Consider the following 26021-nt stretch of genomic DNA (forward strand, 5'->3'; position numbering starts at 1 on the left):
CTAATAATAATAATAATCATAATAACAATACTACTTGATAATAATAATTATGATAAAAATAAAAGTATTAATAGTAATAAAAAAATGATACACCTGTAATAATAATGATAATGATAACAATAATAATAATAATGATAGTAATGATGATAATACTACTACTAATAATAATATTAGTAGTAGTAGTGGTAGTAGTAGTAGTAGTAAAAGTAGTAGTAAAAAAGAAGAAGCAGTAGTAGTAGTAATAGTAGAGGTAGTAGTCGTATTGTAAAAGTAATAATAGCAGCAATAAAAAAGTTCATATAGGCCATTCGTGCGGTGTGCGGGGACCTAATAAAATATATCCGTCACGGAAGCTTTATTCACGACGGCGGTCAAGACGGAAACACAAAACAGAACAGACAGTGTGAATCCAATAAAGGGTGATATAATTTATTTCAAATATACATTCATTCTAAACAACGGAAGACGGTGTTTTATTGCAACGTGATAGCATGCGCCTACAAAACTAACTCATCCTGATCAAAATGTGTGTGAAACACATCATAATTATATATTCTCGCAAGGTTAATATATGGTAAGTTATTTTTTACTGACTCTTTTTTTCCTTCTGTGCATTGTGTATGGTGATTAAGTAATCATAGATTAAGAAAAATGTGAAACATATTATTGTTATAATCCAAATGACGTTGAAAATAGGCTGAGTTATGTCATCTACGGTGTAGGCTTATAAGATGACAACATATTATGCTTTCATACACACAAGCACACACACACACACACACACACCAATAGGCACCCCACACCCATCCCTACACACAATACTATGTACATCACCATCCCTTTTGAAAAGAACATCCTGTCCCACTGTGTGTTCACAGTGTGAAATGCAGCGTTGACACACTGTTAAATTTGATCACCTTAACGCTGTGAATCACATTTCTACAGTCCACTTATAATAACGTACTGTGAAAATTCAAACTGTAGAGGTGTTCACATTGTGGAATCGTGTTCACACGGTTAAATTTTAGCATTTTAACAGTGTGAGTCACATATTTCTACATTTCACTGTGTGAACACTACATATATATACAACGATGTGTTCTTTCTATCAGGAAAACATGATGTACATCATTTTTTAATACCAATTATAATATAAACATTAGAAAAACACAGTGGCCGGTATTCTGAACTAGGGTTTAAATTAAACCCTGGTTTAAAGTTGTGGTTTAACTATGGAGAGACAATTGGAGCACAAATCTATAACCGTATACATTAAATCTACTAACTCATATGACACACAAATTGTTCACAATTGTCTGGGAATGATAACCGAAGTATTTTTCTTCATTATGAAATCAAAAGAAAACAAAATAGTAAACATAAGAAATAAACAATATAAACATAATTTTTGATTTTTTTGCTCCCCATAATTTTAGCACAGGGTTAGACTGTGGTCTAAGTTAAACCTGACCTCAGAATACGAGCCATTAAATCCAACCTCAAAATATACTATGAATTTTTCGATTAAGTTATGCCATCCTAGTCATGAACACGATATATCAATTTAAAAAATCTGATAACTATAATTTAAGATAATTTTATTATCCGTACTCATTCCACACTCTAGCAGGAAGAATGTTCCGATATAAGTCTTTGGTATGAATCGGCAAGAGATCAAACCCACGACTTTTTTTTCAAAAAGCTGGTAACATGATCACATACATTCCATTTCATGGAATATAAATGCATATCAGCCTCCACTAAGATCAATATATTTGAAACAATGATACTACTAATCAGAACTTAAAATGTACTGTAAATAGTACTGCACATTATTATAATAACTACGAAAAAATAAATATTGTGTTCAGACCTATACTTCACCAGAAAGCGAGGAGAACATGTAGTGGAACAATAACGGAAAAGAAAAAGAACATGAAGAAGATACACACCGATGGAAAGTAAAATAAGTGTCCACTTTTTGAACATACCCGCCGACATACCCGTTACCCTCTCGTCACAGAAATATGAAGAACATTAAGAAACAGCGCTGGAAACATATATACTACAATAATAACAAATCATATGGGAACCAAAATGGGGTGAACGCCAGTCCCTTATAGGCCTACACAGAGGCACACAACTGGCAATCATTCCCAGTCAGACTGCAGGTCTCTATATATGCTATTGAGCAAAATAAACTGAATTCACCTCATTGCGAAACCTCGTGAATTGTGAGACTTTCATTCTCAAAGAATTTAACCACTTTATCTTCAAGTAAAATTGAATATTTTTGTACCATCTGAAAGAGTAAATGTCACCCTTTTATATTAATTATTCCTTTTGAATAAAAATGTTGAAGAATTTCAGGCCTGAAAAGATGCCCGGGGGGGGGGGGGCAGTCAAATATATTGCTGTACACACGCGTGACCAAGTAATTTCCAAACACCCCCTAAACGAGTTTTTCTCTGTGTGCAAAATAACCCCCTAAACAAGTTTTTCGCGGGCTTTATTTACACATATTGGCTCCTAAACAAGTTGTCGCCAAAATATGACCTCGGGGAAAAATCTTGGGGAAAAACATACCCTAAACACGTTTGGCTAGTCTTTTAAAAAAGCTTTGGGGAAAAAACATACCCTAAGTACGATTTACTCCCCGATTGACCATTGACCAGTCTTTAAAAACCACCCTTTTTCTTGAAAATCGGTGTTTTTGATACCCTTAACGAGTCCACGCGCGGACCGCGTCCAAAACTGAAAAAAAAAAAACTTTAAACGCGTTTTTTGGTCACGCGTGTGTACAGCAATATATTTGACAACTTTTGTCAGCTAAAAACAATTATTTTGTATCATGTTATAGATAATAAGTTTCGCCTGTATTACAAAAGTGTTTTTTAAAAATCCAGACACATGACCTGAAAGAATGATTTTTGTTCTTTGTAAAGATACCAAAATATGAAATTTGATCAATGTTTAGAGCAGCAATGGACGAATAAAAAGAGGTGTTTTCGTCCGCACCAAGCTCTTTAATAAAACCTTGTAGTTATGAATATCCCTTGGATAAAAGAAGCTACTTTTTGAGTGAGGACTTGCCGACTTACCGTTCTCCCCTGAGATTCGTGTGCATCGCAACTCTCTACTCATAGAACCTTGGACAGCACTTTGTGGCGATAATGTCATGAAAACCATGAATGCAAAATGGGCCTGTGCTCTAAATCCGCAAGATTATTCGATTGGAATGGTAAAATGTTTTGCATTATATTGTTTTCAAGTCCGCTGTTAGGATAGTCCAGATTGGACCTTGGTGTTTGGAAGTTCTCTTTCTCAAAGCTAACATAGAGGGCGCATGACTCCCACTCTCAGCGCCAATCCACTCATCTTCCCTCCTCACCAACATGACCAAGGGACGATGAGTGGATTGGCGCTGATTATACAGTGCGTTTCAGAAAAAAGGTAATCCAAATCTAGAGGGCTGATATTCGGATCATATTTAATTTTGTGAAATCATTCTGCATGGATATAAATGAAAAACTCATCAGCTTTCCATTGATACCCTATTTGTACCATTTGTGCCACGTATGACCAAATCAATTGCTGCTGAAGACAACAAGTGCAGAGACCACTTTTTCCAAGTTTTGGTAAAGTGGGTAAAATGTGCACTTAATAGAATAATATGTTTTCCAAAGTAATTTTTGGAATGAAGTGTTACTTGAGGTATTTCTCTGAAATGATGAGTGAAAAGTTTATGTCTTATCATGGAACTGGTCTTATTGACCCACACCTTCAACATGTCCTCTCCTTTGAAAACAAAGCCAGAAGCGTGGAAGGATATCTTGGACAGCTCGTCTTACCAATGGCAATGCCGGATCATTGTGCAAAGCATCCACCCCATATCAAATCGGCCCTGCAAGTCATCAAAATCTTGAGGAAGAGTTGCAAAAACCTTACTTTTAATTGTCCCTAAAGGAAATAATCACAGGGCGTGCGGCCAGGCGCTCTTGGTGGCCTTTCAATGCCATGGTTGAGAGCAACAACGCAATGTCCAAAGATTATATCACGAATGATGCTGGAACGATAGGCAGGAGCGCCGTCCTGAATCCACCAAAGATGCCTGTACACTCTTCACAACTGTCTCTCAAATTGTTGGTCCAACTGTGGTTCGATTTCTGTTAATGGTGTGCAAGTACATTCACTTATTAACACTCCTTTGGAAGAAAAAGAGTCCAATCAAAATATTTTCCCCAGCTCAGACATCAATGAAATTATTTACATCAGCATCTGCCTAATCATCAAGATTTCAAAAACTTGGAAAAAGTGGTCTCTGCACCTTTTGTCTTCAACATCAATTAATTCGGTCATGCGTAGCGCAAATGGCACAAATAGGGTATCAATGAAAAGCTGATGAGTTTCTCTTTTATATTCATGCACAATAATGTCACAAAATTAAATATGCTCCGAATATCAGCCCTTTAGATTTGGATTACCTTTTTTCTGAAACGCACTGTAGAGAGTGGGAGTCATGTGCCCTCAATGTTAGCTTTGGGAAAGATAACTTCCAAACACCAAGGTCCAATCTGGACTGCTGTTAGGAAGGTTCCAGCGCTGTTTGGTAATGTCTGTTATTCACAAAACAATTACAAATAAACATTTTATTATTCTTGAATAAGACCAGCATCAGAACCTTCTCGTTGTAAGGGCGATTTTTCCATACCCAAGGCGTCGTCAGGAGGTGGGGAATCGGGATCGAGCGCGGACATCCTGGACCTTCGGACACTCTTCCGATGTTCTTGTAGAATATCTCGCTGTTCCTCAGTTATCTGCTTGCGCTTGAAGAACTTCACCTGGACGCAGAAAAGGAGGAGAAAAATACGACACACATACTTATTATCAATAATGATTGAGCAATAATGACATTAACACAAAGAATCAGAAGAGTGTATAAGAGTAAACGAAAGGGAAAAGGGGGAACGTAAAAAACGCAAAAGAAGATTAAAAAAGAAGGAAAGGGAAGAAGAAAAAGAGAAGAAGAGAGAGAGGGAGGGAGGGAAAGATGCCTTTAAATGTCTTTAGTAATCAATATGCACCTTCTTAATCATTTCCAATACTGCTCTGTAAAAAAAAAACCAATACGTTCATGTCGAGTTGAAGAATTGTTCTACTTAAAAGTTATTTCATTTTTGACTTAGGGTAGCTGAAAATCCAAGATAGAGATACGACGGATGCTTGTTCAAATACGGAGAAAGACGAGAAGAAGGATAAGGAGAGGAGGAAGAGAGAAAGAACCAGAACAAAAAGGATGAATAAGAAATCGAAGGGGAGGAATATAATTTTGAAAATACCCAATTTCAAAGGCATGATTTTCAATCATCCAAGTAGGGCCTGCATCTTTCATTTATTTCATTTATTTATTTATTTATTCATTATCTATTTATTGTAATTATTATTATTTTTTTTTGGGGGGGAGGTCTATATAAATTGGCTGAAATATGTAAACAATGTGATAAGCTGTGATCAATTTATCTGAACTATGTATGAATGCATGGGCATACGGAAGCCTGATATGATAGCGTACACTTATTGATTCGCTAGTAAGTCATTGCACCATGTTTTGTGAATAACATGGATAACAATGCCATAATTTAAAGGGGAATCCAGCCTTGGCCATAAAATGTTGTGTTGGGAAGGATAAAAATAAATTAAACAGAATGGTGAAAGTTTGAAAGAAATCGGACAAGCAATAAGAAAGTTATAGCTGTTTTGAAATTGAGATCACTAATACTATGTAGATTTCGAATTGGCAACTGAGTAAGTAACTTATGACAATGCGCAAGGACAACTTTCCCATATGCCATGTACTTTATTATCAGGGATTTGTGGTTTTATCCTAAGTACCCATTCCCCTGGGGCAGTAATGTAAATATATCCCAGGTAGTATATTGTTTTATGTCCTCAAGAAAGAAAAATATAAATTGAAATAAAACTTTTGGGAAAAATGACATTTTAGCCATAATATGTATTGGAGTACATGGAAGAGTAGTCCTTGCCTTACATCACTTTGACATCCCATATGCGGCCAATTTGAAGTCTCCATGGGTATAGTGATTACCAATATTTACAACTTTTAAAAATTCATAACTTTCTTGTAGTTTGTCCAATATTGTTCAAACTTTCACCTATCAATTTGTCTGAATTTTCTTTTCCTTATAAAAACAAGTTTTTATTTGGGTTGGATTCCCCTTTAATGTAATAAATAGATGATAGTTGAAGTAAAATGTAAAATGTATCCTAATGTTGAGATAATGATGATGATGTCACAATGGATTTGATATCGACGGCGAAGATTTGACGATGATTGTGATACATGGTTTAGGGTAAGAGCGATTATTAGATGTTTTGTACAGGTAGGTAATCATGTGATGGCGAGATGGGACTCTTATAATTGGTTGCGCACGTGCATGTGACCGGTCTGTTATTTGACCTAACGCAGGTACTTATTAATGACCGAAGATGAACGGTCGTAAAGTATAACGACCGGTCATGATTTTGAGATGAGGTTGGATTATCAAATAACAATAATCCGCGTCAATATCTTACTTTGCTCCGACGTTAGAATAATTACCCACACTTGTCATGCTTGTTACCTTTGAAACAGTCCAAATGCCACCGGTTATGCCGGACAGGTATACCTAGGATGTGTTAGAACTCTATCAAAGGTACATCGCGCATGTATTTTCTTATTAATCTCCAAGATGATGTGTTTTAAGTTATTATATTCCACATGAAATACATTAGTTCTCTTTTACTGCTGCTAAAATCATCCCTTTTTTGTTCTTGGCATCAGTAGTCATGGTACATGTCACTCAAGGCAAGCACTAAGCTAGATTATGATCGAGAGAGTCGAAGAAATGATTAATTCACACCTTGGTTATTACTAAAGACTCGGGTCTTTCAATCAGATGGACGTGGGTTCGAATCCCAGCCATGGCGTGTTTTCCTTCAGCAAGAAATTCACCCACATTGTGCTGCACTCGACCTAGGTGAGGTGAATGGATACCATGTACGATTCATCCCTTGAATGCTTTAGCGCCTATATGGTGGCTCAGCTACAGCCGGGGTAATGATATGACACCAAGTATCAAGCGCAGTAGAGTTTTGCAATTATAGTAGTTGCCCTTTATAATGGAACATTATTATTATTAGTAGTAGTAGTAGTAGTATCTTTTGAGAACCAGACAAATTCAAATGTGTGCATGGTCTCTAAAAGAAGCTGAATGAAACACCAGCCAATGTCGAAGGATGAAGCTTGTGTATGATAACATGAGCGTCATTCGGCATGCCATGTATTGCTTGAATGGAGAAGCGTAATTGTACTGTGCACTTCATGTATCTAAAGTTGTGTAAAAGTTAATATCAAAGTTCAAAGAATGGAGAGCCCTTCTACTGTAATGAATATACAGACCTAGTAATGTCAAAATACGAACATGAAAACAACAACAACAATGATTATCTACTTATCAAAAAGTAGTATTTAGCGTTCTATTTTAAATCTTCTTGTTGTTCAATAAAATATTACAAAAGCATTACTATACTGATGGATGTGCCTTGATAATAAGTGAGATATAATTATGCTGCATAGTTGAGACGCCCCCACCGGCAGTATTGAACAATCTTTACTGGAATGAATGAAAAGCTGCCCAATATGTCCCACCATCCTCTAATAAGGCATGGCATCTGATCTACTTGAAGAGCGAATTCCATAAAGATTCTACCTCCATAATTATAGAGAGGGTTTATAATACGGGAAACGCGGACGGCGTCCTGGTAAGTACGCCTGCCATTTCGGACGTCATTCAGCAGCTCCTTGTGCCCAACGGTTATTTTCTCACGTTTGAAAAAGTTAACCTAAAAACAATTGAGAAACAATTGCATCATTTCGTAATAACATCACTGATCAGATATGCGACCTTTTTTTTTCTTTTTCAGAGGACAGAGGGCTCAAGGTCAAATTCGAGTAACCTCCGAGTGAAGATCAGGTCAGGTCACGGAAATAAAGCAACCACGTCATCTACGAGGACGAAGGTCTGAAGAAGCAAGGAGAGGCTTACCAAAACAGGTAAGATTTCATATTGCGTGTCAATAACATTGTCTAATTTCGTTATCAGGCTTATTTATAGATTAAAAGCGGCCCATCTAAAGGATTTTTTTCTCCATTGGTATGTGTTTAGTACACCCTTGAGCATTAAATAGCAGAAGATCGTGCTCGTACTCAAATTTGGATTTCAGTGTTCGGCATTCTTGAAAGGTCCTACGAGAACCATGCTATCTACCTTTTTGTTAATACGAAGAAAAAAAAACATTCAAATATCATTGGAACATTTCAAATTGATACAGTGTTTTAAAGGTCGAGGTCAAGTTCGTGTTAAAATTCTAAATCTATTTTACTCCAAGCCACAAAAACATGACCCTATTATAGCTTTTGAAACAACGCAATTCAAACATTTTAAAGATGTAGGGGAAAAAATTAATGTAAGTAGGTAACAATCTCCGATGTAAGCGTCTGAAAGCGGTTCGGATCCCCGCCATGGGGTAAATTTCATGCAGCAAGGGAAACCAAGGTAAGGTTTATAGAGAAAGGTCATGATTCATTCATTGAAATGCTCAGTTGCTGTAAAAAGGCCGCGGGGATAAAGCCGGTGTAGGTCATTTTGGAAGCTCACAGAGACGTTATCATAAAGTGGTAGTAAGCGCTATAATACAAAAACTATTACTATCAATTATATATTACCTTATATAGAATTGCGATGACAATGATGAGGAGGAGAAGACCACATATAGAGGCGACGATGTAGATCCATATAGGTGTGGTCTGGATGATAACCCTTTGCTTCTCATACTGTACCCTAATCTCTGTCCGGATCTAGAGAAAAAAAAATCAAACTTGTCCAATTATGTTAGCTCCAAATACCAAATGTTTTTGTTCATAATTATGTGATGTACTATTTCATGCAATTGTACCTGAAGGTGAGTTGTAGTAATTCATCATTCAATTATGCAGTTAAAAACAAATCTTGAAGGTTAATTCATAAGCACAACTAGTAAAATGTCAATGACCAATCAAGATCATTGTTGCAAGCGCATCTTGTTGAGAATACAGACCAGGAACCAATCAGGAATGTTATGTCATATTTCCAATCCAATCAAATCTTTTGGCTAGCCCCGAAATTCTGTGATGATTGGTGGCAACGTGATCATGATACACAGACTTTAAGCCAGTTCTTACCTCGAGCGGTGAAACAGTGGGGTGTGGGGAATAAGGTATACCAGAATACACCGTACCATTGACCGTGACGGACGCTGTAGAAACAACCTCTATGTAATGCAGAAAATATTTCTGTGAAATAAAAATGGTATTGGGATTATCATTCATTGTTGAATTCACTGCAAATAATGCTGATAATAATAATGATGACAATAATAATGATGAGATGATAATAATAATAATAATCAAAATAGCAGCAGCAACAACAATAATAATGACTGTAGTAATAATGACTTATAAAGCTGATTCTAATAATGATAATACTACTACTACTACTACTACTCATAATAATAATAGTGATAATAGTGATAATAATAATGATTATAATAATAATAATAGTGATAATAATATTAACGATCATAACAGCAGCAGCAACAACAACAACAACAACAATGATAATAATGATAGTAATAATGTGACTTATAAAGCGCAAAATCCACTCTGGAGAGTGCTCGTGGTGCAAAAAAATAATAAAAAAAAAAAAAAAATTCAGATGATTCATAAGTCTCAAAAGAGACACGCTTTCTTTAAGTCATCAGGAACGCTATTCCGCAACGATTTAGCCAATGGCCACAGAGGTTCCAATGCATTTAATTCCAAGATATAATAAAATGCTGATTGTACTTTACTTTGGTTTTCCCACCTACTATGGTTTCTGAAGTACTCAACCATAAATGCATTACCATAAATGCATTACTTATAGCGATATATTAGTAATACTAATTCCACGCCTGGCCTTTGATAACCCACAATTCTTAACTTCTCGAAACAAACAGAGCCCTGTTGATACATTAACGTTATTGCATTCTTGCTCAACTTTCGATCTATATAGACAACTTTTGTTACAAAGTAATCTAGAAGAAGTTGGCCTATGAAGTCCGACAAAGAAGTAACTTACTGCGAACACTGTATCACGCAGCAGCATCGACTCTACGCTGATAATGATGGCGGCGTCCGTCCCGACGCCAAGGGAAGACAGAGGGCACTGGATCACTAAGCATTCGGGAAGGGAATCGCACTCGGCCCATAACGTGTAGATGGTAGTATTGCTAACGTCGTCTTCAAATTCGGTGATGTTGTTCTGTTGGACAAACGATAAAGAAAGACAACACAACGCAATCAGAGATGATTTCAATGAGTAATGGGGGCATTATAAGAAACATTATACTGCTAATCAAGAATAAGTCCATGATCAGGCGAAATTGGGCTTTGCAAGAAATTTGGGTTGCAACTCGGCTTTGAATCAGAGGTTAAGTTGGCGGTTAATTTGTAGGATTTTCATTTGATTTGCAACAGAGCATGAATTTCATGCGACGCCCCTTAAGTTATGAAAGTGGTCAGCATGTAGAGATGATATTATCATGCATTGATTTATGCACTGTTTATCCTTAAAATAAAAGAAGTTCCTGCAGCAGTGTCTCGAGAACACCTGTAATCTTACCAGATTGTGTAATCTTACAGGAAATTGGTATTTGGTGTATGTAACCTTACAGATTGCCTTAAATAAAACAGCCTTTTCCCTTTTTAAACAGACCTGTTCTGTTAAATTGCAGAAAAAAAATCCTGTTTTATGAATTTACAGAATGATTCTGTTATTGCTTTTTGCAAAATCTTCTGTTTTTTCTGTAAAATCAGGATTTTTTTTAACAGTGTGGTCATATCCAATATGTTTAAAAAAGGTACAACAATTGAAATATTGGAACATTTCTGTCTTGTCTTCATTCACTTTAACACATGTTCCTGACGTTCTTGTAAGATTAGGTGTTTTCGAATTGCCCCATTAAAACTACACGATGACGCCATCCAACGGTATGTAATTTCTGGTAATTCGTCGGATACTGAGCTAACACAGTATTCTTTCAGACAATATCTAAAAAATACCAGTTTGGATACTTAGACAAATTAAGAGATGTATTAAGCACTATGCACTAATAGAAATGAACTTGATGGGTTGCAGGTGCCTTTGATCTTGTGTATCTCACCTCCGTTGAAACGCCGCTGTTTATTCTTGGAGTAGAAGTACATGGCATGTCTGTTTCGGTGGAGACGTCGGCCACACTCATTATGACCGTGCCGTCCTGGAGTCTGATCGGCCATAGAATCTCGATGGTGGAGGGGCCGATGAAACTGGGGCCGTTGTTTTGCAACTGAAAATGGATTAAAATTGATATGGCAAGTTGATAAAAACGTCTTTGCTGGAAAGAATTCAGCGTGAGTACAGAGTGGCCGACAGTGTGGGGTGAACACCCTGTGAAATCATAGTCCATACTGCTATATTTAAACGCTTTGATTCCAAAATGTGAACACTCTCAATGTAGAGTGTGAAATTATTCTCACGCTATTCATTTTGAGCATTCAAAGTCCAATAGGACGCAATGTGCTATGAAAAAACAATGACCTATACCGGCGCCAAAAATAATCCCGTGAGTGAAAAGGGATACGAAGATAGAATTCAACGTGATATTACACGATGCTATAACTGAATGGGAGGTAAAGGCGCAATGACGAATTCTCGCGGACGTAATACACCACCAAAGAATGAACGGGACGTAAGAGCTCTACAAATATACCAATGAGCGTTAAGGGTGCCACATACAATGTGCCCTAAGGGTCCATCCCCCAAGAAAATACCGAAGATTCGATGGGACGTTAGTGTGTCTACAACATTTCATTGGAAGGTAGGGGTGTTAGAAAGAATCCAGTTGCACGTAAGAGTGCCTACAAGGGTCCATGAGGACGTAGGGGTCCTTTAAATCATACACCAGGGTGATACAAATACTCTAGTTGAGAATAGGCCACTAAGAATCCAATGATACGTAGAGCGCTACGAAGAACCGAATGGACGCAAGATCGTCACAAACTATATCCAAGAGGGCTTGATGGTGCCACAAGGAATTCGAACGGGCTATGCAGGTGCTTTAGATCACCGAGAGTGCGAAAGGACAGAAGGGCACCATGAACAATCTGTTGTGAGGCAACTTCGCTATCAAGCATCTAAGGGTAACGAAAAATTTAGCGGGACTTGTTTACACCACAACTGACCAAGGATTCGATGGGACGTAAGGGCGCCAGGGATAATTCAATGAGAAGTATGAGCACCATGAAGAATTCATTGGGAGCTTAGGTTTTAACCGGTAATCCACTGGTACGTAGAGGCACCATTAATTCAGTTGATGGCCATGTCAAGGGGAAGCAATTAAGGGTACCATTAGTAAATTAATTTGATACAAGGGCTGAATTTTAATTATAAAGGGACATAAAGCCACCACTATTAACTTGATTAATCTAATTGATCGTCAGGACGCTGCAAAAATCTAAATTGAATTCATTTATAGTACCAAATAAACCAATTCGATTTTTGGTCAAAACATCAGAAACCACAGTTATCTTAATCAATGCACGACATTTTTCGGCAGTGGAAGTTAGTATTGAAACATACTACTTACTCGAATCACGTGACTCATGGGTGGCCCAATACTGTCTGTTTCATTGCTATCCTCGATAATGACTAGGGTGTCTGGAATTGAATTGCTGTCATAAGCAAGTAAAACGACAGATTGACAACAACAAAATAGGTTGAATGGTAGCACAGATAGTTGAAATATAGTTAGGAAGTTGTGGGTGTCTTAATAAGACACAATTTTCTTAACAGGCCTTTCATAAACTTTTGAATTTGATCATTGGTAATTAAGCTTTTTAGCTTTAAAAGATGGCCGGGATTGAACTGCGGGCAAAAATCTGTGTCACGTATGTTATAGCCATGTAAGCATGGAACCTGTTGTAAAAAAAGGCTTTTTATAGCGACTACCCGCCATTAATCCTCATTGTAATGTCTATTGTGAAATATAAAGATTAACGATGATTAGATGCTTAAAAGGAATTCTGTTGAAAAGACCCATTTTAAGCTATTGTAATATTTCGTTAGACATATTAGAATTTGACATAATATACGGTTGATCTCTAGCTTAGTGCGCTGAGAAGAAGGGCCTCCATCTATCCAACAGCGTTGAAAGTGTGAAATTCTCGTAAGAGAAATAATCTGTTTCTCATTTGTGAGAACTAAGCTTAAAAAGGGGGGACACCTACCCACTGAGCACCAGAGAGGATGATGCAAAGACTGGGATTGAAACACTTGCGAAGTTATCTTCATCTCTTCCTGCCTTTTCAGCATCAGTACTAATAAAGAAATGAAATCATTATCTTGCTTGACTTCAAATGTAATTATTCTTATTCATGAATATGTAGTGTACATGTATAGTAATCCTGGTCATGCTGGATGACTTGACTTTTCTTAAAGGGATGGTCCGGGCTGAAAATATTTAAATCTTAATACATCATGTACATAGAGTAGAATTCACTGAGCAAAACGTCAAAAATTCCATCAAAATCGGATAATTAATAATAAAGTTATTGAAGTTTAAAGTTTAGCAATATTTTGTGAAAACAGTAGTCATGAATATTCATTAGGTGGGCTGATGATGTCACATCTCCACTTTCCGTTTTCTTATGTTATTACATAAAATCATACTTTTTTTTCATTATTTCATATTTGTGTGAATAATATGTCTCCCTTATAATGAAATAAGTTGCAGCAATAAATACCTAGTGCACTAAATCAGCTTTCAATCCAATTTTTTAGTTCTTGGAGGAAAAAAATTGAATAAACCTAATTTCATATAATAAAAAAAAGAACAAGTGGAGATGTGACATCATCAGCCCACTTAATGAATATTCATGACGACTGTTTTCACAAAATATTGCTAAACTTTAAAATTCAATAACTTTGTTATTTGTTATCCGATTTTGATGAAATTTTTGGCATTTTGTTCAGTGAATTCTACACTATTTATTAAGCTATACATACTTTCAACCCGGACCATCCCTTTAAACAAGTAGGATTAATCGTAAAAGAAAGGAGTTTATCTTCATTAAAACATACAGAAGCTTGGTCTGAACATGGTTATATGTATCTACTGCACAAACAACTTTATTTTGTCATACTTGTGATATTCCAGATCTTTTTGAAGGAAGATGTACAAAACTATCAATCGAATCGGGAGAAACCCCACTCCGTACCCCCATCTCCCCCCCCCCCCCCCGCCACCACTGTGCACCGGTGTGTTGGCTCAGTTAGAAGAGCGACCGTCTCACAACCGGGAGGTCAGGGTTTCAAACCCCGGCCGCGTAAGACCAAAAGACGTTAAAAGATGGGAGTTGCTGCTACCCTGTTTGGCGTTCAACGATTGAAGGGATAGAGCCTCGTCGATCTGGCACTGCACAGCGGCTGCCGGGCCCACGATCAATTGCGCATAGCAAATTTTCGGAGTATTTCATGTCTATTTCGAAAAATGAAATATGAATTTTTAGCATTTCATTTTCATTTTTCTTTAGTTTTTCACTTGCTTAACGAAACTGTACATAATTAATTTGGCATCATGCTATACTTGTTACCAGATGCATTAAAAATATATACCTGCGAGCCGTCAAATTCAAGACAGCAGGACCAGAGAAAGAACTATAGGTAGCCGTCTGATACTGTAGTTTTACAGTTATCTGTTGGAAAATTAGAAGTTCAAAAGATCGTAAAAGCAATACATTTCCTGTTCGTATCAATAAATCATCTATGTCTCCTTAAGGCTACCATTCGTGCAAATATCGGCTGTCCTCTAAAGGAAGAACCTGATGTGCCATAATTATTCTTGATAATTATTTATTGCCATATCTTTTTATTGTGAAATTCTTTATAAAATATGTAGAGTCCTATTTCGACTTAAGGGTGAATTTTGAATCAGTCTCCTTAATAGAAATATAAATATTAAAGTTGGCAATTATGTTATCCCGGCCTCTATTTACATTATCAAAATAGATACGGGGATAGAAATCGCAAAGAACTGTAATTGCAGTTCAGGATACAAACTGTTGATAATATTAGGGTGTTTATTATGACTATAGCTCGTTAAATATTTAGTTATATTGAGTATATCTAGTCATTCCGATGTTTACTAAGATCATAAATAACTTTTATATTGTTTTAATTTCATCTGAAAAAAAAATACGATCTTTGTTCAATTAACCAAGACAGGGTCAGTGTAATTAAAATATGATACATTGCTTTACATTTATTTATAGAGATTTATATAAAAAGCGACCGCGTCAAACATCTAATGACAACATCCTACCTCGTCTCCGGCTCCTAAAGGATTGCCAATATTGCACGTTCTTTTGTTTGTAGTTGACGAACTTGAGCATGACACAATGGTACCCTATGGATAAGAAAGGAAATAAGTAATTCTCTTTGAGTTTACATCTGCTTATAGCTTCACTAAATAAGAATGTCACTTATGTATTATATCATTTTGTTATGTAATGTACAAGTCTTAATCAGACATACGACGGGTGAAGAACATTAGTGATTTTAGACTAAATGGTAGAATTATGTAATTCACAACTTGAAGTAGTTTGACTGCATAATTATTGCGTCATACCGAATCGATGCGTTGTAACGAGATACTAAATCATAACAAAACTTTGCTAAAACGTACTGTGAAATCGAAGTGGGTTAAGGAAAATATACGCAGTGTGAAAAGCATAATAGAGCTCATTCACATGGCGGATATGCGCTACCATATACGTGTAAATCTCCCATAGTCTTATATATATCAATAATAATTATCACTATTGTTGCCCGTTTCACAAATCTTGTTATAATGAAAAAAATATGAATATGAGTTAAAAGCTTCTAAAATTATTCAATTCGATTGGCTGCTTACTGTATTCGATCGTTGGACACTGACGAAAAATAGACCCGGAGGTTCGATGATCTCGAGTACGGATAGAAAAGCGTCTTCCCCACTATTCATGACGTCGACCGTAACCAAGAAAGTTTCAGCCTTCCCAATCATCAGCTGCGTGGTCGAACTGAGCGACGATGAAGACAAAGAAGAGTTAATATGGGAGGGGTGTAGATAAAAAGTTTATAGAAGTTAAAACAAATGATGTACTATTGACTTATAAAAAGAAAAATGAAATACAAACTGAAATATAGTTAGATTTGTATAATTGCATTTTGGTTTTCAGCTGCGCCATCTCGTGATAATTTAACATAAGCCTGTATCATAAATAAACAAAAAAAGAATTCGAAATGTTAATTAAAGGGAAATTATGTTAGATATGGCATTTCATGGCGTATAGGGAATCTCGATGAAGCATGAGCATTGCTATCAAACCTTATTTTAAGTGATTGAGTACTGTAGTCAAGGGTCAAAACTAATTTTGCATATCTTGTTTCTAACAGAGACGATTGTGGCATACATATAAACAAGACAACGATTCAAATAAGACAACATTTCGAAGGAAGCCGATAAAGGGGATTGGAGAAGGGAAGAAAGAACAACAAGGATGTGGAGCAGAAGAGATAGACGTAGAAGGAAAATAAGCCCCAAGAAAAAAGAAGACAATGAAGGAAAACGTCAAGCATTAAAAGAGATGATGATGAAAATCGAAGAAGAAGGAGGAAGAGGAGGAGGAGAAGGACGAGAAGAAGAAGTAAATGATAATAATACAAACAGTAATAAAACTGAGGTAGCAGCAGTGACATAATTGTTATTCGCACATTTATGTAAAAACGGAAATAACTAAAATAAAAAGGGAAAATGAAGACAAAAGATAAAATAAAACAATTTTTTTCTTGAAGAAGAAACTTACACATTGGTGTAAAGACCGAGATCTGGATAACACGTTTCGCCCTCACAATCCCTGGCAAAGACAAGCTACAGGTTTAAGGGAAAAGAGTTAGATTATCAAGGCTTTTGAAACTAACAATATTAATTCGATTTTCATTTTTTAAATTGTTTTTATTATAACAAATTAATGTTAATTACAAAATTTACAGATAATTGTTAACTAATTGCAAATCACATATTAATTCGATTTCTTTTGCCGGCGTCTTCACTCCGTTTATTGATAAAACATAAAAGTATAAATAATAATTAATGAGATCGGCAATGGTTGGATAAGGAAATTCCCCCCAAAATTGAAAGGAACTGATGGTGCATATACGAGTAAAAATGTAATTGAATAAAACACACACAAGAATACATTTATTGAAATGCAAATTTCATTAAAACTAGAAGGCGAAAAGAGAGAAAAAGAAAACATCATAGCAAACAGCGAACATGGAACAAAAATTGATATAATATTAATAAAGAAGCTAAACCAGAAACCTTTTGTAAAACGGGTACCTTAATAATAGATGAATTAAAAAAAGGACATAACAACATTTCCCAAACATATATTGTTTTTCAGAAAGGCCTTATTTTATTTAATGCAGCAATACACCTTACCGAGTTAATAGAGACTGTGGTGACCCGGTTGGACAAAATGGGTTGCACAGCAAAGCTTGATTGAGTTGCCTCACCTAGACCATGCGTAAGCTGAAGAGTTATTGGGGTCTGTTTGTCCCCAATTGCAGGCTGTCAAGAAATTTAAAAAAATGACATAGCTTAAGAAGTTTGTAACGTTTTCCTTTAGTTTTCATACATGAAATGAACAGGATAAAGAATACATCGACAGTAGTAGTCGAATAAGACTTTGCAACTATGAGGGCACAATTATTGATAATCATTAATAGGTCGTGGTGACTCGAATAATTCAGGTTACGTATGAGCCCAGATGTACAAGCTAGATATTGCATATAAGTATGGGCTTGTACGATTTACGTCGCCCAATGATATACAAGACCCCATTCTCTACAGATATTTCCTAATAATTATCACTTAACAATATCAAATCGGTCGTACTGTGAATTTTCTTTCATACACACTAGATGATTAGCTGGCCACGCTGGAAACACAATGTTGGAAACACTTATTTATCAAAATCGGCATTTCGGGCCCAGCAACAATTCAGTATAGTAGTACAGTAGTAGTAGTAGTAGTAGTAGTAGTAGTAGTAGTAGTAGTAATAGTAGTAGTAGTAGTAGAAGTAGTGGTAGTATTAGTAGTATTGGTAGTAGTGGCAGTGGTGGTAGTAGCAGCAGCAGTAGTAGTAGTAGTAGTAGTAGTAGTATTAACAGTATAGTAGTACCAGCATTAGTAGTAACATTAGTATCTTTATAATTATCCTTATTTATATCATCACCATTGTTTATAACCATCATCATCACTATCCTCATTATTTAATTCCGTTAACACACACCCACACGCACACCCCCACCCACACACACAACCAAAGATAAAAAAGACATCACTTGAGTTCGACGACTGGTGTAATACCACACTCACATCGACCAAAACTGCCTCCAAACTGACCGATGATGACATGTCACTAGAAAAAGAGTAACAAGCTAAGTCGTTCTTAAAGGACAAGTCCACCTCAACGAAAAGTTGATTTGAATAAAAAGAGAAAAATCCAACGAGCATAACACTGAAAATTTCATCAAAATCGGATGTAAAATAAGAAAGTTATGACATTTTAAAGTTTCTCTTAATTTCACAAAACAGTTCTATGCACATCCTGGTCGGTATGCAAATGAGGGGACTGATGACATCACTTACTCACTATTTCCTTTGTATTTCATTATATGAAATATGATTTATTCCCATTTTCTCCTCATTGTTCTTGAAACAGAGTTTCATTCCTCCCTGAACACATGGAATTACCATCGCCTTAACATTTTATGGTTCAGTCAAGTTGGTCCTTATTGTCAAATCTGTAAAAACTGAAATATTCTACATTTCAAACAATAAAAAACAAAAGAAATAGTGAATGAGGGACATCATCGACTCTCTCATTTGCATGTCATTGAGTTGTGCATATAATTGTTTTGTGAAAAATAAGCGAAACTTTAAACTTCCTCATTTTACATCCGATTTTGATGAGATTTTCAGTTTTATGCTAGTTTGATTTTTCTCTATTTATTAAAATCAACATTTTTCTGAGGTGGACTTGACCTTTCAGTTGGTCCTCCGGTTTGGCTACAGTAGGCCTATACATAATTGGCTTACCCGGATATATGCATCGTGCGTCGCACATGTCCGACCTCCCAGTGACGCACTTAAAGTCTGGCCATCAAGACTCGCCACGTTGTTACTGATGAAGGCGGTTCGACGGTTGATCAGTTGCTTTGACGAGTCCAAGAGGATATCGTATATGAAATCTGTTGAGGAAAGAAGGACAAAATATGTAAGTCTCGTAATCTACTATTACCTTCATTATAGCTTGCATTTTCATTGCTTGTTGGAATTCCATGCTTGCTCAGAAAAGTTTCAGACAATCACACTTTTGCAACAAGAATCATTGGCGCACGTTTGAAAAAATCTAAGTATTTGTATTAATACCTTTTACTGGATTGTGTTTGAATTATGTTCAGATCGCTACCACAACTATGGCAACTTGCGTCCGTATGTCTCTATATTAGTGAGCAAAAACATATGTTTGGGCTTCAGAAATCAAAATTTCAATAGAAGCGAATCTGAGATATTAACTAATCCTCGACCATCTGGCGAAATATAGATTCATATAACAATCCAGCCAAAGGCAAAATGCAAATTTTTTTTGTTAAATATACCATTATTTTCAGACTGTTGAAAGCACAGCCAATATAGCATCATTCTTTCCTGTTCGCCCGTGGATTCACCACTGCGTCAGTCATTCAAATGTTCTTTAATTATTTTCTTGATCGTATTTTTTAAAATGTTTTATGCTACTCACTCAAGTTATCAGGTAACCCTTGTCCACTATACTGAATGCAGATAACGACATGGAACCTTTGTAATAAAAAAGGTAGAATCTGTAGAGTCAATTTGTCATATAAACTTATTAAAAAAACATTTGAAATTAAGGTAGATGATGGGCCATGCGGATTTTGGGTGGGCAAAGCGCAATAATACAGTGGATCACTCTCGTATTGACATGTAGAAAAGCTAGACATGTTCGAATCGGTATGCGACAAGTGATTTATAGCAACATATATATACATACATATATATAGTCTCACGCACTGGCGCAAGCATTGGCGGCGGAAGCCAAAAATTAAGGTTATCAACCACCAAATTTTTTTGTCAAGCAAAAAAAAAAAAAAAAAAAAAAAGTTATCAACAAAAAAATTAGGGGGGGGGATCGTCCCCCCGCTTCCGCCGCCTATGGGCGCAATTGTTCATAAAAGAAATCAAATCATATCCAGTTAATATATATTAACCAATTGTTTAATAATACCTCAAAATATCCGATACGCCAGGTATCCAGACGTCGTATCGATATGAAAACTATCTGTTCTAAATGCGGGTTAATTTGACTTTTAATAACAGAAGATGTGAAAACAAAATTCAAAAAGTGATTTGAAAATTACAAACTGCGAATTCTAATTGATATCCTTATCATTATGACGTACCCTGCTACGGAGATGCCATTTGAAGTTGTCATGTTCTTGAAGTCCAGATTTATCGGGTTTTCCTCAACATATATTTCTGCGCTTGTCGACACCACGGCTCTCGACCTAATTTTGATAACACAATTAAAAATATCAAAATTATTCGAAGAGTACAAAATGTTAGACAGGTATGAGCACCACATTCCTGTTTAGATTAGTATAACACATAGAAAACAAATGAAAACGAAAAATTTTCACTGGCAGTTTTATAACAGTGAGACCGTCATAATTCCAGCTATTAGGGAGGGTTTCATATTAATTTGTGGTGACATGTTCAAAACATTTCTGCTGAATTTGAATTCAATTGCCAAAGGGGAGCCATTCATTAACCAACGACACATTTTAATGCAAACTACTCGTCTCATTTTAGTACATATCATTAATTGTAAAACGCTTACCGATATATCAAAGCAGTTTGAGACTCGTGAGCGCCAACGGCAAAATCTAGATAGAGTTGAAATGTGAAACACATCATCAAGTTTAAGAAAAGAAAAAGAAACATGGACCGAGATGAATATGCTCACGTCCATTTTCCTTCATTTTTTTTCTTCAAAAAGTTATCTTAGATATTGAATAGTAAATGATTCATTGCATGACATGCCATGTAGACCCTACAATGAGGATAAATAATCAATCAGCTCATATATACTTACATATAAATGATTACTTAATTCAATGCGTCCACCATCTCATACATACGCACATCGACCCCCCCCCTTATTCGAGTTAATACACACATGTAAACCTTGTCATGTACATTGAATCATTATTGTGGCATGTCTAGGGAGTTTGCAATCCAAGGTAAATGGATATGTTTACCAAATGATGAAGAGGTTATAGATTGGTCACGTTTTTTGGTGACACTTATCGTTGATCCCATAATACGAAAGTCATCATATGTGATTGGCACATTTCTCTAAAAACACAAACACACAGTCATTCCTTCAATTGGATATCATATTCATATTTAAGCCACTGACCTGGGGGCCGTTTCATAAAGCTGTTCGTAAGTTAAGAGCGACTTTAAGAACGACTGGTGATCCTTTCTTACGCGCTAAACCATCGCCAATGAATATACCATTTACCACAAGAAAGGATCACCAGTCGTTCTTAAAGTCGCTCTTAACTTACGAACAGGTTTATGAAACACCCACCTGGGTAATCGTTCTGATCGATGTCATATCCGGCCGATATCACAAATCCAAAGTACTTCAGATCCGTTCCTTGTTCTGAAGGATTCAAGATCTACAAAGTCATTAAAATATTAAATTATTTTGACAAGAGAAATGCCTAAATATTAACGTTCTTGTTGTAGCAATTCAACCATTGGTCTATACAGTGCGTGACAGAAAAAAAAAAGAAACCGAGATTTATCGATGATTTGTCATAACTTAATCACAAATACAACAGACAAATGACCTATCATTTTAAAGCTGAGAGTCTCTTCTTTCATTTAAAATAACTTAGATTATTTATCATTCATGCATGAGTAAGAAAAAACAATTTGAAGAAAGGAAACCAAAAAGTCACTTGGCGGGCGGTATCTGAGTTTCAAAATGAAAATCACATTTTTAAAAAGTTCAATATCTGCTCCTTAATTTGATACCTCAAGTACAGAAAACGGTCAAGAAGTAGCAAAGTTCTGTTTATATGAAATAAGGCTTGAATACCAATAATTTCATAAAATGAAGAGGTTTTACCAGATAGCTTTCAAACTTACTGGACATTCCGTTTTGTTGACTATCAGCCATGCATAAAGTCTTTTGTTAACCGTGTGATAGCTTAGGTGAGAAACCAGTGAAAACATGTCTGTTTCATGAAATTATGGAAATACAAGCATTGTTTTGAAGAAACATAGCTTTGTTATTTCTTGACAATTTTCTTCGATTTAGCTATCAAATTAAAGAGCAGAAATTAAAACTTTTAGGCATGTGATTTTCTTTTTGAAATTTTAATAACCCCCGCCAAATGACTTTTTGCTATCCTTTCTTCAAATTGTTTTTACTCACTCATGCGTGGATAAGAAATTTCATATGTTATACCATCTGAAGGAAGAGATTCTAAGCTTTACAATGGTAGGTCATTTGTCTATTGTATTTGTGATTAAGTTATGATAAATCATCGCTAAACCTCGGGGTTTTTTGTGTGGGACGCACTGTATATCAGTATTCCAACGCTACTGTCACTCCTAGCAAGCAGTTTATCATCATTATCACTTTTACATCAATATCATTATCAGTTCTACTATTCATATACAATTTATAATCATCTTTTTTTATCATCACCATGATCATTATTTTCATTACAATATATCACCCTAACTGGCACATTAACCTACTCCATAACACAGATTCACGCATCAAAATGACAATTTCAATTTCATTACAAGTTGCAGATCAAACCCATATTTCTCAATTTCGTAAAAACTTTATAGTCGAAATTTATTAGATCTAATATTTGTATGTGTTCCTATAAAGCTATATGGAGGTACGTGTGTGCGTCAAGGTATGTGTGTGAGTGTGTTGGGGCGTAAAAGTTTATGAACCCCATTTATTTAATAGTTTACCTGTTGTGGTGAGAGATTGAGGGGCAAGTTTATCCCAGTACCATGGTAAATGAACACTTTGCCAACATCACCACCTTCACAGAAGGGCGCCCCCACCGCCAAATCTGAAATGGATCAAAGTATTACAGTTCATGATAACAAAGAATGTAAAATATATTACATCAAATTTATTCCAGAATCAGATAATATTAACACAGAGAGGGGGCGGGGTGCATAGGACATATTTTTTATACATAATAATGGAAATAGAAATGAAATAATCACCAAGCTTTATACTTTCCTTCGCTGTAAAAGGACAACTATATCCCCTCTGTTGCAAATAATTCATAAAATGATTAATATTTGTATTTAATATATGCCGCTGTATAACTTCTGTGAAGTCAACTCATGCAAATAATAATTACATCCATTCAATCAAAACATCGGTAGTTTGTTTAGACGAATTTGCAAAATGCGTTGCATACTGCATTTTTATTTTAATACTTACAAATTGAATATGAACAGGCCTGTCCGAGATATAATGAAATACATAATAAGTGAACTAAATAAGAAGCAGCTAGACTATTTAATTGATTACCTAAGTATTTTAAGCAATCAATATAATAACAAACAAATAGTGATCACATGAAATGAATGAATATACACAATTAAAATATCTTACCATTAAAACCGTCTCCATTGATATCACCCAAGGCTGCTAAGGAATAGCCAAAACGACATCCTGCACCGGTCCCAATGATGGTGTCAACATTATCGACAGAAAAACTTCCCTGAAAAAGTAACAGTAATAAGCATGACACATGCATTGTTCACCGAGAAGGGTGGTCATGTTAATCAATAATGGCCCGTCATAACTGATAATATTGCTCATGTGTGATCTTAAAGCTGATGGAATAATTTAAAGTCATTATGCCACCCTCACCTTGAACAGCGCCATCTTTAGACCAAATCATCTGTTCATTTTCATGACAATTTTGCACATTTCAGGCCACACACTACACTGTTAGAAAATTTATCCTTAAAATAAAAGAAGTTCCTGCAGCAGAGTCTAGAGAACACCTGTGATCTTATACCAGATTGCGTAATCTTACAGGAAATTGGTATTTGATGTATGAATCTGAAAGATTTCCTTAAATAAAACACCCTTTTCCCCTTTTTAGACAGACCTGTTTTGTTAAATTGCAGAAAAAATCCTGTTTTATGAATTTACAGAATGATTCTGTTATTGCTTTCTGCAAAATCTTCTTTTTCTGTAAAATCACGGTATTTTTTAACAATGTACTATTCATTTCTCCATATAGGCTCATATAAAACCAGTTAAAATAAGTGTTGGTAATGCTGGTAATGATGAAGAACTCCCATTCATCTTTGTTTGGGATTCAACACACCCAGGTGACCAGTCAGTAGTACAGTCACCAGATGTACATGCATGTTATGGTCCTCGGCGTTCGAGCTGAATAAATAAAGGGATCCATAGTAACCTGAATCATCTCTCTCGTTCTGCGCTATAAAAGTAGTAACAGGAAGTCGTCTCCCCCATAAGGGGGGAACAACAACAAGCTCATTTCGTTTTATGACCGGTTATCGTCAAAAGTTATTTTTTTTGGTTGACAGCAAACAAATGTTTCTATATATTTTGATATTTGTGATTTGCTACATGTATTTTGATTTATTCTATTGCCTAATCTACCAGGTTACTACCAGTTATTGTCATAATTACCATTTGTCATAATTACCATCCTGCAAACAAATGTTATCATATATGTTTATTTTTTATATTTTTTCATTTTGTGATTGGCGGTTTGAATTATTTTATCGCTTAATTAATGTATTGCCAGGCAATTTCATTAATTGGGGGGAAATTTGTTGTAATGTGAAATTGGCTACCCCTATTGGGTTGCATCAGGCTATTTAAATTTGCTGTAGTTTGGTGAAAAATGGCTATTGTTCAAAGTGTATTCAGGTATGCATTTAAGCATCCCTGGATATACTTGGCTGGGTTGATCTCTTGACCAATCAAGAGTCAATTGGGGGTAGCAATAATGTACCCCCAATAGGTATAGGAGGCTTTCTTTTCAAGCCAGCTAGAGCACGAATTTGGCGGGAAGAGGGCACAGAAGAGATTGAGCTTTTGAAGAAGCAGGTTGTCTTCCCCGTGTCAGTTTGACTCAAATTACAATATGCAATGATTTACTAGAGGATGTTTGCATACACTGTAATAACCAGAGTACATTAACCCAGAAGAATTGAGAAGTATGGGCGCGAGGCTGTTTTTCTTGGAATAAAATATCTGTACCACACTACCACCACAAAACAGTCTTGACTTGACTTTATTTCAACAATAATTCAATTGGTCCCGTAATCTTTGACTAATAGAGGGCGCACTTGAAATTTGTCGCAATCACGACACAGAAAACATAATCGGCCCAGAAGTACAATAAGCTAAGGCAATGACAAATGAATGAAACACAGCAAAAACTGTGGTGTTAACCGGTGTACATAGAGAACCACACCAGTTATTTAACTCCGGTGTTAAATTGATGGTGTTAGTTTAACACCTATAGGTGTTATTACAACACCTTTGGTTGTTACATTTACACTCTTTGGTGTTATGTTCAATCTCTAGGGTGTAATTTTAACACCTCGGGGTGTGGTCCTCTATTTACACCAACTGGTGTCAGTTTTAACACCACAGTTTTTACAGTGAA

At 35.9% G+C, this 26021-nt stretch overlaps 1 protein-coding gene across 1 annotated transcript in view; it reads right to left on the reverse strand.

Moving 5' to 3' along the window:
• Positions 1 to 413: 413 nt before the first annotated feature.
• LOC129274094 (integrin alpha-V-like) overlaps positions 414 to 26021 on the reverse strand; it is a 43647-nt gene continuing 18039 nt past the window's right edge. The window contains exons 11-29 of the mRNA XM_064108622.1: positions 23975 to 24083; positions 23314 to 23417; positions 21902 to 21992; positions 21146 to 21191; positions 20709 to 20813; positions 20030 to 20085; positions 19324 to 19475; positions 17662 to 17790; positions 17024 to 17088; positions 16090 to 16237; positions 15499 to 15582; positions 14793 to 14872; positions 13406 to 13495; positions 12766 to 12850; positions 11302 to 11466; positions 10218 to 10400; positions 9281 to 9391; positions 8786 to 8917; positions 414 to 4841 (exon numbers count right to left, since the gene is read on the reverse strand). Coding sequence (XP_063964692.1) covers positions 4653 to 4841; positions 8786 to 8917; positions 9281 to 9391; positions 10218 to 10400; positions 11302 to 11466; positions 12766 to 12850; positions 13406 to 13495; positions 14793 to 14872; positions 15499 to 15582; positions 16090 to 16237; positions 17024 to 17088; positions 17662 to 17790; positions 19324 to 19475; positions 20030 to 20085; positions 20709 to 20813; positions 21146 to 21191; positions 21902 to 21992; positions 23314 to 23417; positions 23975 to 24083 — 2124 coding nt within the window. The 3' untranslated portion in view covers positions 414 to 4652. The remainder of the gene's footprint in view (positions 4842 to 8785; positions 8918 to 9280; positions 9392 to 10217; positions 10401 to 11301; positions 11467 to 12765; positions 12851 to 13405; positions 13496 to 14792; positions 14873 to 15498; positions 15583 to 16089; positions 16238 to 17023; positions 17089 to 17661; positions 17791 to 19323; positions 19476 to 20029; positions 20086 to 20708; positions 20814 to 21145; positions 21192 to 21901; positions 21993 to 23313; positions 23418 to 23974; positions 24084 to 26021) is intronic.

The sequence above is a fragment of the Lytechinus pictus genome, chromosome 13 (assembly GCF_037042905.1).
Source record: "Lytechinus pictus isolate F3 Inbred chromosome 13, Lp3.0, whole genome shotgun sequence".
In the NCBI taxonomy this organism is placed as follows: Eukaryota; Metazoa; Echinodermata; class Echinoidea; order Temnopleuroida; family Toxopneustidae; genus Lytechinus; species Lytechinus pictus.